This window comes from Brachypodium distachyon, chromosome 1 (assembly GCF_000005505.3).
Source record: "Brachypodium distachyon strain Bd21 chromosome 1, Brachypodium_distachyon_v3.0, whole genome shotgun sequence".
Taxonomy (NCBI): Eukaryota; Viridiplantae; Streptophyta; class Magnoliopsida; order Poales; family Poaceae; genus Brachypodium; species Brachypodium distachyon.
Window position 1 is genome coordinate 25,770,747 of NC_016131.3, and position 12,627 is coordinate 25,783,373.

Sequence of the window (12,627 nt, forward strand, 5' to 3'; positions counted from 1 at the left end):
TGCTCCGACCGTGCCGGATAAGGCATCCGCATCACGGGATGCATCTGCGTTCAATTTAACCTAGTTTTCCGGTGGCTTTGACCCAACCAACCTTCTTCGGTCTAGCTTTTGCCGGCGAAGCACGGACAAACCCGAATTTGACATGACATGGAATATTTATGTATGCTTTTTTTTTGCCACGTCGACACGTAATGTGGCGGTTTTCATTAAACGCACCATCCAATTGCTTGCGTCATTATACTCTCGTTCTCAGCCAACAGTCCATGCACGTCCATCTTCATATGAATTTTGTGGATCCATGCACGGAGGGAGGGGGCCATTGCTATAAGAGGCAGGACAGAAAGAAGACGAAGAGCGCACAGGCAGGTCGGGCGTGATATAAGTAGAACATAGAGGCATCCGATCCGGCTTGATTTAATCCCCGAGCACTGCTATACGTACCATCTTTTTCGTACAATTACTGTACGACATTTTACATCCAACAGACCAATATATACCGCACATATAGTACAGTACAAAGTGTGGAGATGAATGCATCTATTCAAGCAAACTAATTACCCATGCGTCTCTTATTAAGTGACTTTCTATTACATGTATCTATACGATTTTTAGACATAAACACATCCAAATTTGGGCAAATATGAGTCACTTAATCTATACCTATATAAAAAATACGGACCGTTCTCTTCACCGTCGTCTGTCAAACTTCCCATAAAATTTTTGGGCCCCATGATTGCACCGAATCTATCTATATCTATATATCAATGTAAAAAATACGGACCATTCCAACTTCTTTTCTCCCTTTTTTTCGTCAAGCCCCCGAGACCAACCTCGTCCGCCCGCACGAAAACCACTCTTTCGTCCGCTCCAAACGCTGAGCAGGGGAACATGTTCGTTCTCTCAGCCCTCATCCCCAGGCGTGTTGATCTGGGCCAACGGGGCCGCTACAACAACGCGCGCTAAGACGGTTCAGCCGTAATTATGGGTGATGATTGAGGAGGGGAAAAGAAAGAAAAGAGCCATGGGATACGGTTCAGGGCACCTGGACGGGTTGCGGGTCGAGAAGGCGTCGTCGAGGGCGGAGATTGCGGCGGCCGGCGCACATGTGTGCTGCTTTTGGCGCTAGGAGGAAGACGGGCACTAGCACTCGTGCGGGCATGGACTGGGTGTTCTCGGAGAAGCTGGCCCAAGAAGGAGAACGGGTGTGGCTCAACAGAAAAAATAAGAAAAGGAGAGAAAAAAAGGGTGACCCAAAAATGGTCGGGCATTCTGCTATATAAATATAAGACGAAGAAAGTATTTATTAACATTATTTAAATTATTACTACTCGCGTAGGTGCGTATTTATACGGAGCTGCTTGGACCGGCGGATCGAGGGAGCATGCAAAGGCATACAGCCAGAGTAATGAACAGTTGCGGCCTAGAGAAGCTGAGGAACCGCCGGCGCCACGTGCCGCCTGCCCAGTGGCAGCCGACGAAGATGGCCGTCAGCAGGACGCCGCAGCAGACGAGCCCGTCGCCGGCCGCCTCGTCGCCGCTGAACTGCACCAGCAGCCTCGCGTACATCAGCCAGTTGGTCCCGATCCAGAACGCGTCCTGCGCGCGCATTAATTAATTAATTAATTAATTCGACGAGATCGAGATTAAATCAATCTAAGAGGGTTTTGTTTTGTTTTGAGATTCGATCTTGGGAGAGGAGGATTAATTGACCGGATGCGTGCGTGCGTACCCATTCCTCTTCGTCGAATGGCGCCGCCTTCCGGTCCTCGTCTTCTTCCTTGTCGCCGTCGGGTCCGAGCTTGGGCTCGAGGAGCGGCGCCGTGTGATCGTCGCCGTCGACTTTGATGGCGACGCCGTCCGCCGGCTGCTGCTGGTTCTCGGCCGTGTGGATCGGCGGCGGCATCGCCGTTAACTGGCTTCTTGCGGCGGCCGAAAGCTGCGAGCCTGCGAGGTGTCCTCGTCGCGTCGGGGTTATACAAGGACGGCGCCGGGGTTTGCGGCCCATCCGTTTAGAGGCCGTTGGACTTGGTCCCGGCCCATCAAATTAGAGGCCGTTGGGCTTTGACCCGGCCGGCCCACCCAGTCGGCAGGTAGTTGAGTTTTTTTTTCTTGACATATGAACAGGGGATCTCTCGCTCTGGCTCTACTTGGCTGAGTTTGGCATCAAAGTGGGTTTATGATGATTTTCAAGCAATTTTCATCTCCTTAACCAAGTTCTTCTGTTTTCCCGTGTATTTTCCACAAGATATTATCAAATAAACTTTAGCACGATGTAGTTTAGCAACCTCAAACCGAGGCTCAGTACTTGCCCTTGCTCCAAAGTTCAAGCAAGGTTGAGCCAAGAATATGAAGTAAAAATAAACTGTGTTTATGTACTTTGCCTTTTGTCTATTTTACTTGGAGTATGTAAGATTTAAAATCCCTGCCGTGCAAAGTAAAATAGAATAATCCAACTTTGCCTTTTGGATCTTGTTGGGAAATTGGGTTTTCTGACCACGAATTGTCTTATTAGTTTGCATAACACCATTGTATTGCTTAGGATTGCCATTTGTCAACAGGTACTGCCAAATGTTTGATGCATGTATGTCCCCTGTGATCAGAAGCAACGTACTTCCTTAGTTCCTTTGTATCTAGCTAAGCTAGTTGTTTAATTTGACATAAGAGATCTTTTCTTGCCTTTGACGCAACTGCATGATGCATGCAACTCTCTGTATATGGACAAACACCTCACCATCCCAATGACTGTCAATTTTCAAGACACGCACTTGCAGGTGCAGAGACCCTCTCAAGCCGCAATTATCTGCATCTTAACTTAATTTTATTCTTCTTTACCTTTCCTGTAAAAGATTTGTTCTTCAATTAACAGTGCCTGCCTATTTGGGAAACATGACATTTTGCTCATGGGCTCCTACATATGTGCATCCATCGTGTCACAGAAAAGGAGCTGCATATAGTATATTACATGGATGAAAGCATTGAAGCAATATGCCATCTTGATTTGCTTTCTGCCTTTCTCTATCTTCAGTTAAGAGGGAGCCCCACTGGTTCCCTATCACAAGACCGGAAATTAAAAGGAGAAGATTCTTGGTGCTTTTGTTCCCTTTTCAGAATACACAACTCACTTGTACTTGGAGCTGGAAACCAAACCTTCAAGCTTTATTTGGCTTTTTCAGCAGCTTTCTTATTAAAACAATGCTCAGCAGCTCATGAGATCATGTCGAGTTAAATCGTATTCCGTATTCAATTATTCAGGATCATGTGAGCCCCTGGTCCAAGTCTTCTTATTCCATTTTAGGATCAAGAGCTAGAGCCCGTTTGGAAAGCAGAAATCTCACACGAAACTACGAGAAATTCCTAGAGCCGTCAGAAAATAAAAACTCATTTGTCCTTCTCTAACTAACACTCTTTCTCATCCTTTGAAAGAAATTATTTGTTCTTTGCCACTTCGGGTTAACTGTCTTTAACATACATGAGAATTTACAGAAGCTTGTCCTGAAAAAAAATACTCCATATACAGAAGCTAGCAGCAGCTGGAGGCGTACAGGCAGAGCATACCCTTGCAGTGGAGTGTCTTGGCAGAGAAGCTGTTTGCTGAAGAGTGTGGCATCTGGTGTCGCTGCTGGCCACATGCAAATGATCCATCTAGCTAGCAGAAAAATTGTACTAGGCCGGATAAGACATATCCCCTTTCTTGTCATGGACTTCAGATCAAGGTCATTTCGATGGAGCACATGCAATCAAGTGTTTGTTTAGATATTAATTAATCTCTGCAGCGTAGTATCAAAGGGAAATCGATTCCCCATGACTTGGCTTTCAGATTTGTAGGAGAAAAGGGCAGGAAACAAGAATGGAAAGCAGGACATATACCTTGCATCAATTTTCACCAACATTTTTTAACTGTGAAAGCAAAGGTGTTGCCGGCCAATTCTCCATGGACAAAGTGTGAATCTTGCACCAATTGATGATGATTTAGTTTACAATGGGCGCCACACCACATGCAAATGTTCTGGCAAGATCCAAAGGATCATAGAAGTAGTAGTAGGGGCAGTATTGGGGCAGTGACCTTGGATATACAGGGGACAGACTTGGTACTTGGATGAAACGAAGGCCCACTCCCTCTGCCCTTGCATCATGCAACCACAGTGGTTCTGTCAACCTAAAAGTGCTCAAAATTTTAAAGCTGGTCAAGGCATGCTCTCAAGCTCTGCTAGCATCTTTACAACTTTTTTGGGCAGCTAGAGCAAGCAAGACATGCAGTTCTCATCATGTTTTTACATTAATATACTATCCATATTACTTGTCCCAGATTTTGTACTAAATCAAATCAGTGACACTTAATTCCGTCCGGAGGGAGTAATATAGTTTCTGAGTTTCTGAGGTGCTAGCTCTTTTAAAATTTAATGCATAAAATCATGATTTTGGGTGGATAATTTTCCAACTTAAATTAACTAAGAGTATATAAGAAATTCTTTAAAACGGGAAAGTGGAAATAGCATCATTAGATTAGATGAATAATATTTCGATAATATACAGTTTCATATTTTTCGGTGTAGTACGTGAGTAATATGGAGCAGAGTAACTATAGTAGCGTATATACTATGAAATATATTCTCAGGTAGTATGTTTCTTGTAAAAAAAATACTCTGTTTTATGTACAAGCATGAGAATATATTTAAAACATGCTTAACACAATGAACCAGCTTGCCATCTTTTTCATCATGTTGTTTGATTTGGAGTATCTTAAAAACAGCATACTCACATATAAATATATTAAAAAATGGTATATGTACTGTAGGTGTACGGTATATCTACACCCGGAAATGCAGTGTATTTTTTTCTTTAAGATAACATTTAAAGCGTGTTTTATTTATTTTATGCTAATTATAAACGGGGTGAGTATCTCTGAAGAAACATCAATTTTTATTTTCCAGGAGTAGTTAGGATTCTGGAAATAAATCTCTTTTTCAGTTATAAGAAAGGAAAAATAATAATATCTGGTGTGCATCCATCCATCCACCGCCAAAACTCTCCTCTTTGCCGTACCTTTCTTTCCTCTTCTCACGGGAGTCGCACCAAATCCCTCTCTCATATAGTCCACCGCCGCTTTGCCTTGCTGCAGCTGCCGATGCAACCCCGCCTCTCACGCGCGCCGCCGCCCCGTTATTCCTCGCCGCATCCTGCTGTCTCCACCCCCCCGTCCGCAGTCTCTGGCCATTGGAGTTTTGAGGTATGCGCTCGTTTTCATCCAGTGGTTATTACTGTATTACACTATCTAGATCCGTCCCTTCAGTGATTCTTACGGTTCTTGGGAGATTATTGCTTGTGTATGCAATTCCTGTGCGGTTGAATTTCCCCGCATTCCCGTGCTGTTCGTTCTTGTACAGTAACTGCTTCTTGACTTCTTGTGGTAGGTAGTTCAACCGCAGTAAGTTTGTCGGATGTGTGTGGGTAGGAAATGGAATCTGTTGGTTGTTCTCTGTTGGGGTGTGCTGAGAAAACAACAAAAAATATTGCTGATAGCTTAGAGTAAATCAGGGATTCTTCCCCCCACAAGCGTAGGTTGATAGAGAAACCAGGAGTTTGTTCTACTAACGTTGGGGGGGGGGGGAAATTAGGATTTTTTAAAATATTTTTTTAGGAAACTCTAGATGTTTTTAAGTTGTGAATTTCTCTTGGTATAGGAATGGCAGGGCAAAGCTCTGACCCCCAGCCCGCCGAATTGTTCGAGTACATGCTGCTTGAGAAGGACCCTGATCACTACCGGACAGTCTTCTCTGGCCCGAGCCAGATAAGCCCGTGGATCGACCCAAGCGTGCTGAGTCTGAAGCACCGGATAGGGAGAGGCCCCTTTGGGGATGTCTGGATAGCGACACACCATCAGAGAACAGAGGATTATGATCGTTACCATGAGGTCGCCGTGAAGATGCTGCATCCGGTTAAGGATGACCAGCTGCAGGTGTTCTCGGCGAGGTTCGATGAGATCTTTGGTAAATGCCAGGGTCTAGGCAGTGTCTGCTTCCTTCATGGCATCTCCACACAGAATGGAAGGGTATGCTGTTGTTGGCCGTGTTGACCTTGTTTTTTTCTGGCAAGCGCGCCTTGCTGCTGGATCACCTGTGTGGTGCACTAAAGATGGTCTCGTAGCTCATTTTTTGCTTCATGGATTTTCAGATTTGTATAGCGATGAAGTTCTATGAAGGATCCATCGGAGACAAGATGGCTCGGCATAAAGGTGGAAGACTCCCTTTGTCAGATGTTTTAAGGTATGGTGGAAGTCCCCACAGGTTTCTAGATATTGGATGTATTCAGTCCCCGCAGGCTCCCTTTTCTTCAGCATCAGCATGTAGTTTCCAGCTTTCTACCAGTGACGTTCTGACAGTAATTATTGATTAACTGCCATATATTGTTTCTCACCTTAGTACGTGAACAATGCCTTGTTGATTTCTGTTAATGCTGATGATCTTCTACTTGGACGATATTTTCCTGAGTACCTAATTTAATGAATTCTTGTAACCTGCAGATATGGTGCTGATTTGGCACGTGGTGTGCTAGATCTACACTCGAGGGGGATATTGATTCTAAATCTTAAGCCTTGTAATTTTCTCCTTGATGACCATGACCATGCTGTTCTAGGGGATTTTGGTATTCCATCCTTGCTCTTTGGGCTTTCACTGCCAAATCCAGACCTTATCCAAAGACTTGGAACTGCAAATTACATGGCCCCAGAACAATGGCAACCAGGCATCAGAGGTCCAATTAGTTATGAGACAGACTCATGGGGTTTTGCGTGCAGCATTCTTGAGATGTTCAGCGGCATTCAGCCATGGCGTGGCAAATCGCCAGATGAGATCTATCAGTTGGTTGTCCTGAAGAAAGAGAAACCTATATTCCCATACAATTTGCCTCCAGAGGTCAAGAATGTCCTTTCTGGCTGCTTTGAGTATGACTTTAGAGATCGCCCCTTGATGACAGATATATTACATGCATTTGAAAGGTAGCAAGCTAAAATCTTTTGCTTTTGCATTGCCAGCAACTTATAAGATTTGGTTAAATTGCCATTGCACGTGTGATTTTACCATGCCTCGTTCTAACTTCTGCTTCTGTTAGCGATGGATGACTGCTAAGTTGTATCGATTTTTTTATGTGAAAGCATCGAAGTGTGTTCTTTCTAATGCTCATATGATTTGTCAGTTATCTTATATATGACCAATATCTGTTTCTTTTTCTTGTACGGTTATTTTTACTATGTCCATACAGTATATACTATGCAGTGCATTTTTCCCTAAATTTATTTTATTTTCCTTTGTTTAGTGCTAAAGATGTAGATTACGACAACGCTGGCTGGAACAGTTCTGAACATCTAATGGCAGAAAGGCCAACTCAGCCAAGTTGCACTAATTGGTCACTCTTCAAGGATAAGCTGCAAGTTGGTGACAAGGTCCGCTCGAGAAAGCTTAAAAACTCGTGTACTCCTGAAACAATGGAAATCCCTGATGGAACCATAGTTGGCTTGGAGAAGGATGGAGAATGTGATGGTTACATTCTTGTACGAGTCCATGGACGACATGACCCTTTGAAGGTTCGCTCCTCGACAGTGGAGAGGGTAACCTACGGCTTTGCTGCTGGAGACTGGGTACGTCTTAGGGAGGAGGACAAGAAGCGGTCTCAGGTTGGAATTCTTCATAGCATTGACCGTAATGGCACCGTGCATGTTGGTTTGATAGGAATGGACACCCTTTGGAAGGGGGAATATGCTGACCTCCAAATGGCCGAAGCCTACTGTGTTGGGCAGTTTGTGATGCTGAGAACTAACATTTCAAGCCCCCGTTTCGAATGGCAGCGAAAGAGAGGGGGAGGGTTTGCAACTGGTCGGATTTCACAGATACTCCCGAATGGTTGTCTTGTTGTCAAGTTCCCAGGTAAATTTAATCTTGGTGAAGTATGCAGTTGCTTGGCAGATCCTTCCGAGGTGGAGGCAGTGAGCTTCGACAAGTGTGAGGGCATTGTGAAGAAGTATGAGCACCTTGAGGACTTCCATTGGGCAGTGAGGCCTCTGTTTATTGCAATAGGTTTCTTTACTGCAATGAAGCTAGGTATCTTCGTGGGGAAAGGCATTGCAAGGCCAAGGAGTCGAAAGGTCGCCAGTGTCTCCGATCAATCTGGTGATCATCAGAAATTTCAGCAGCAAGAAGTGCAGAACAGTGCTAGCGCAGCATGGCTCCCTCCACCGGTCGCAAACATGCTCTTTGGAGATGGTTCTGCTCCTTCTGTGTGAAACCGCAAAAGCACTGTGGGATGGAGATTTCCTGAAGCATCTAGATCATTCAACCTGTCGAAAAAACCATACTGTGTACATATTTAGGCCTGAAACTTTCTACCTAGCAAAACTCCTGTAAATGTACATCTCTACCCTGGAATCATCTCTGCAAACTCAGCATGCCTGAGCCTTATCATGTACTCCCTCCGATCCTAAATTCTTGTCGTGGCTTTAGTTCAAATTTTGAACTAAAGCCATGACAAGAATTTAGTTCTCTACCCTAGAATCATCTCCGGATTTTTCTAGAAGCATGCAACTATATGTTCTTTCTTCATGTCCAGCCAAGGCATGCAGAGCTTCGTCATGTTTATGCAAACTTGTCAATTTGGTTAAGAACAACCAACTTAAGATTTTTGAAGAAAATGACCCTTTTATAAAAGTGAATTAGTTCTAAAGCTTTAACCAACTCTGACTCATTACTTGTCAGCCGAAGGTTGCAGTTCTGAGTCAATGGTCAGGGTCATGTGTATTGGTGATGGAAAGCTGATATTGTGCCGGAATTCAGAACCAATGAAGAGTGTTCGGATTTGATTAAAGTTTCAAACTAGTTTATGTTTGAATAACATTGCAAAAAGGGCCAAATTTATCAAAAAAACCATGATTATCTGTTGTCATCGGAAATATAGAACTCAGTTAAATATGTTGTCATCAGCAATTAGGCATTTATATCATGTACAATCTAAACCTTTTGGAATACACGAGTTTTAAAAGTGGTATACACTAAAACCGAATACATAAATTATCTTGTCATCAGCAATACAGAAATTAAGCTGTAAAGACCTAAACCTCTAAAGCTGTGACTATCAAATTAACACAACAACCAAGAGCCTTCTCAGCTAGCCATGCTTCACTGGATGCTTCCAACTATCCTCAAATACCAGCTCCAGCGTATGAACTAGAAATCAAGCTGAGAGCCTTGCACCGACGAGGAGCAACTCCCTGATGATCCAGATGAAGGGCCGCTCGACCCATCCACCGGAGCCTGATTCAACCGTTCTAGCACCAGTGACCTCCTCTTTCGCAGCTTCAGAGAAAATGTGGATGCTTCCAGTATCACAGGAACCTGTTTGTCAATGTAAAATGTGTCAAATGAGAGAGCACAAAGTTTGTTTACAGCAGCTATGACATCCTGGGTACCTGGCTGTTAGTCTGTGCCACCTTATGAACATGCAGAAAACCAACCATATCCTGATACCCCGTGAGGAGTTTTGCCAAGTCCTTGTCCTCATCTAATGATCAAAGAGATGGACAATCAGGTACCTATGCGGTCAAAGTTGCAATCAAGAAACCGAATTTGAAGTGTTAAGCTTGCCTGGAATTGCTTTTATCGACAGCAACGTGTCTGCCAGATGCTGCCATCTCTTGCAGAAGGAATTTGATAGGACTGTGTATGGAAATGTTATAACAGCAACAGCGTTAGATGAGCGCACCATGGATTTCAGTGATCTGATAAACGAGACCATGTCCCAGTCCTGCAATGCAAAATATAGTTTACGATATAAAAAAATTGATTTGTAAGGGAGGAAGCATATAAATTGGCTTCAAATTTTCAACGCACTGCCAGTCAGCACACATCATTTCAATCCAACACTTGCCTTCCCAAAATAGCCACACTGTGGTGCACAGAGTGACTGTATAGCAATCTGTCCAGCATTCAGAGTACCGCCATCTTTTCTGAATGCAGAAAGAGATATTCAGAAGCAATACAGCAAAATACATGAGGTCTAAGACAACTCCAATTTTGTGGTTACAAAACATCAAACGTGGTACTGAGGTAGACTAATCTGTGATATCAAGGTACTGCAATTTTTGGAGAGTTTTCCTTGACAATAACAATTCCGGTCATGATTCCAAGAATTAATCACCTTGGAAGTTTGGATAAGAAAGTGGAACAACGATCCTGGAGGTCACTGAGATTGTCTACATCTTGAGTGCTTAAACATTCAATATGCTGTGCATTAAGTAAATGCCGCTCCAATGGCTTCCGTAAATCAAAATCATTGCTAAACTCCTGCTTGTTGTCTGCAGGAATGCCCAGTCAGCTCATTACACAAACATATTGAGGAGAATAATGGTAGCTTAACTTCAACATCAGTTCCAGAAATGATACTTTATACAAGTAAATAATAGGCAATACAAAGATAGCTGTCGTCTCCACTAACAATGAAATATTTCTTTTATTCAAAAAAGATTCTGGCACATCATACAGAAAAGCTGAAACAAAATCTCTTTGAGCACTGCAGACAATTAACCAACATGCAAACAAATGAAAGAGAAGTATCAGTTTATCACCTCTGTGTTGAGCATGAGAAGTCTTCTCTTCCCCAAAATATTTCCTGTACTGCCAAGCTATCCTCAAACCTTCATCCTGCACAGTTCATATCTGGATGAATACTCACAAAAAAAGGAACATTTCTAAATCAATAAACCAAAAAAAGAACATATCAAAATTCGCCGTCGAGGAAATCTTCCATGGTACATACGCTTGCTCGTCCATCGCTAGTTGCTCCAGGCCCAATCGCTCTCTGCCGTGCATCCTCCTTCGAGGAGGCAACAGGAGCAGGCAGCGCACCAAGGAACGCGCGGGGCTCCTTCATAGGCCCAGCAAAGAGCAGGGGTTGTTTGTGCACGACGCCCTGCGCCATGAAGTTCCTGAGAAGAAGGAGGTGGTGCGGTGCGTCGGAGTCCTCCATGACCATCACGACCGAACCAAGGAGGAAACCCCCACCCAGAATCCCTGCAACAAAACACTAATAAATCATGCCGAGACCTAGTTACAACCAAGCCACCCAATTGGCCAATGCACATCCCCCATCTTCCATAACATAATCCTCCTTTTATTTCTCAGTTCAAAGTCTTCCGATCTTATAGGCTTATACCACTCCTGACCTCAAGAACCAACTTTCTTCTTGCGTATTTACACGCCGGTAGACAAAACATTGAAGGAAATTCTGTAATCGCGAGGTATCTATCTACTTCAGACTCCATAACCAAAACCCAAGATTTAAACAAAATAAAATACATCGCCTCACTCCATTCCTACTGTTCCGCTTAAACTAAGCCCGATCATAAACTTAGTCTCGGTTCAACAGAATCCTCAGGCTGCACATAGTTCGCTGAAAGGGAACAACAGATGAGACTCGTGGGCAAAGATATGCTTACTGTCGAGGTCAGGGATGCCGGAGGACACGAAGGCGGCGCCGTTAGGGCCAAGCTTGACGCCGGAGGCGGTGGAGGAGGAGGAGGCGGTCTGTGACGAGGCGGCGCGCGAGAAGCTGCTCCGGCCGAGGGCCTGGCCTCCTGTCCCGGCGGCGGCGGCGGCCATCGCTGCTCTGCTCCTCTCGGACGGCTTTGCTTGCTCGGCCTGGAGGTGGGCTGGTGCGAGAGCGAACTGCTCTGGGCTTCTGAGTTTTCATGCCTGTATGGGCCGTGACCGAGCTGTATAAATGGGCCGTATAATTGGGCTACCTTGGCTCGTAGCAGGCTGGGATTTTGGCATTCACTACCATTTGTTATCCCCTCTAAAAAAATACCACTTGTTATCCGCTTTTCGCTCAAAAAAGAACTTGTTATCCGATTCCCCATGTTTTCATATTACTTTTGGGAAACAACCAGAGAGCTTTGTTGGCCAGATAATGCGTTAAAGCATCCGAAAAGCTTACTTGTCGGGTGATGTGTTAGAGCATATGGGTTTCATTTCTTTTCGAAATGGGACCGGACAATAAAAACTCCTTTCATCTAAAAAAATGTGATAGAGCATCCGAAAAGGTCAATTCCTAAATCTTTCTTACTCCTTCCGTCCAACAAAGGATGTCTCATCTTTGACTAAATTTGAATGCATCTATACACTAGGTCATGTCTAGATACATCCAAATTTTGACAAACTTGAGACATCTTTTGTTGGACGGAGAGAATATTAAGAATCGTTGATGCAGAAGAGACATAAATAAGAGATTGAGATCGTTACTAACTCTTCGCAAAAAGCTACACCCTTACCCCCAAGAGTCGAATGAGATTGAGATTTGAGAGTCCACATAGTTACCAATGTTCAATATCAAATTTTATACGGAATACTAACAACTCATGTAGAAAAAGTCAGCTTAAAAATATAACTAATTGTATGAGTTATTGTACGGTTGATTTAGTCAAATGATGTAAAGAGTCGATAGTGACTCTACCTTTGTGGATCGATATATCCCCTTCCTTCGGTTGAATTCCTTGACAATTGCCAGCATGAAGATCCATTCCTTCAGCAAGTGGATGCCTTGTAAACAAGCGAGCGAGTACCTTAGGTTCAGATGAAATAAATA

At 43.9% G+C, this 12,627-nt stretch overlaps 3 protein-coding genes across 3 annotated transcripts; 1 reads left to right on the forward strand and 2 right to left on the reverse strand.

Moving 5' to 3' along the window:
• Positions 1–1,335: 1,335 nt before the first annotated feature.
• Positions 1,336–1,920, reverse strand: LOC112270171. Its single transcript, XM_024457989.1, has 2 exons — positions 1,730–1,920; positions 1,336–1,596 (listed from the first exon to the last, which is right to left on the reverse strand). The coding sequence occupies exons 1-2, from the start codon at positions 1,901–1,903 to the stop codon at positions 1,345–1,347; spliced, it is 426 nt and encodes a 141-aa protein (XP_024313757.1). The 5' UTR covers positions 1,904–1,920; the 3' UTR covers positions 1,336–1,344.
• Positions 1,921–5,012: 3,092 nt separating this feature from the next.
• LOC100828572 (E3 ubiquitin-protein ligase KEG) lies at positions 5,013–8,621 on the forward strand. Its single transcript, XM_003563244.4, has 5 exons — positions 5,013–5,227; positions 5,682–6,049; positions 6,172–6,263; positions 6,521–6,994; positions 7,312–8,621. The coding sequence occupies exons 2-5, from the start codon at positions 5,684–5,686 to the stop codon at positions 8,273–8,275; spliced, it is 1,896 nt and encodes a 631-aa protein (XP_003563292.1). The 5' UTR covers positions 5,013–5,227; positions 5,682–5,683; the 3' UTR covers positions 8,276–8,621.
• Positions 8,622–8,931: 310 nt separating this feature from the next.
• LOC100828270 (elongator complex protein 4) lies at positions 8,932–11,717 on the reverse strand. Its single transcript, XM_003563243.4, has 8 exons — positions 11,480–11,717; positions 10,801–11,054; positions 10,610–10,685; positions 10,183–10,339; positions 9,913–9,991; positions 9,630–9,789; positions 9,455–9,546; positions 8,932–9,380 (listed from the first exon to the last, which is right to left on the reverse strand). Exons 1-8 carry the CDS (start codon positions 11,640–11,642, stop codon positions 9,213–9,215), a joined length of 1,149 nt encoding a protein of 382 aa, XP_003563291.1. The 5' UTR covers positions 11,643–11,717; the 3' UTR covers positions 8,932–9,212.
• Between the last annotated feature and the right edge of the window lie 910 nt (positions 11,718–12,627).

What these genes read in the sequence shown, in the direction of transcription:
- LOC112270171 (XM_024457989.1), bottom strand. Translation starts at nt 1,903, where the DNA reads ATGCCGCCGCCGATCCACACGGCCGAGAACCAGCAGCAGCCGGCGGAC. An exon ending in CATTCGACGAAGAGGAATGG is followed by an intron (nt 1,597 to 1,729) that starts GTACGCACGCAC and finishes ATGCGCGCGCAG; the next exon opens with GACGCGTTCTGGATCGGGAC.
- LOC100828572 (XM_003563244.4), top strand. Translation starts at nt 5,684, where the DNA reads ATGGCAGGGCAAAGCTCTGACCCCCAGCCCGCCGAATTGTTCGAGTAC. An exon ending in TCTCCACACAGAATGGAAGG is followed by an intron (nt 6,050 to 6,171) that starts GTATGCTGTTGT and finishes ATGGATTTTCAG; the next exon opens with ATTTGTATAGCGATGAAGTT. An exon ending in CCTTTGTCAGATGTTTTAAG is followed by an intron (nt 6,264 to 6,520) that starts GTATGGTGGAAG and finishes TGTAACCTGCAG; the next exon opens with ATATGGTGCTGATTTGGCAC.
- LOC100828270 (XM_003563243.4), bottom strand. Translation starts at nt 11,642, where the DNA reads ATGGCCGCCGCCGCCGCCGGGACAGGAGGCCAGGCCCTCGGCCGGAGC. An exon ending in TTCTTATCCAAACTTCCAAG is followed by an intron (nt 9,992 to 10,182) that starts GTGATTAATTCT and finishes TTCTGCATTCAG; the next exon opens with AAAAGATGGCGGTACTCTGA. An exon ending in AGTGTGGCTATTTTGGGAAG is followed by an intron (nt 9,790 to 9,912) that starts GCAAGTGTTGGA and finishes TTTGCATTGCAG; the next exon opens with GACTGGGACATGGTCTCGTT.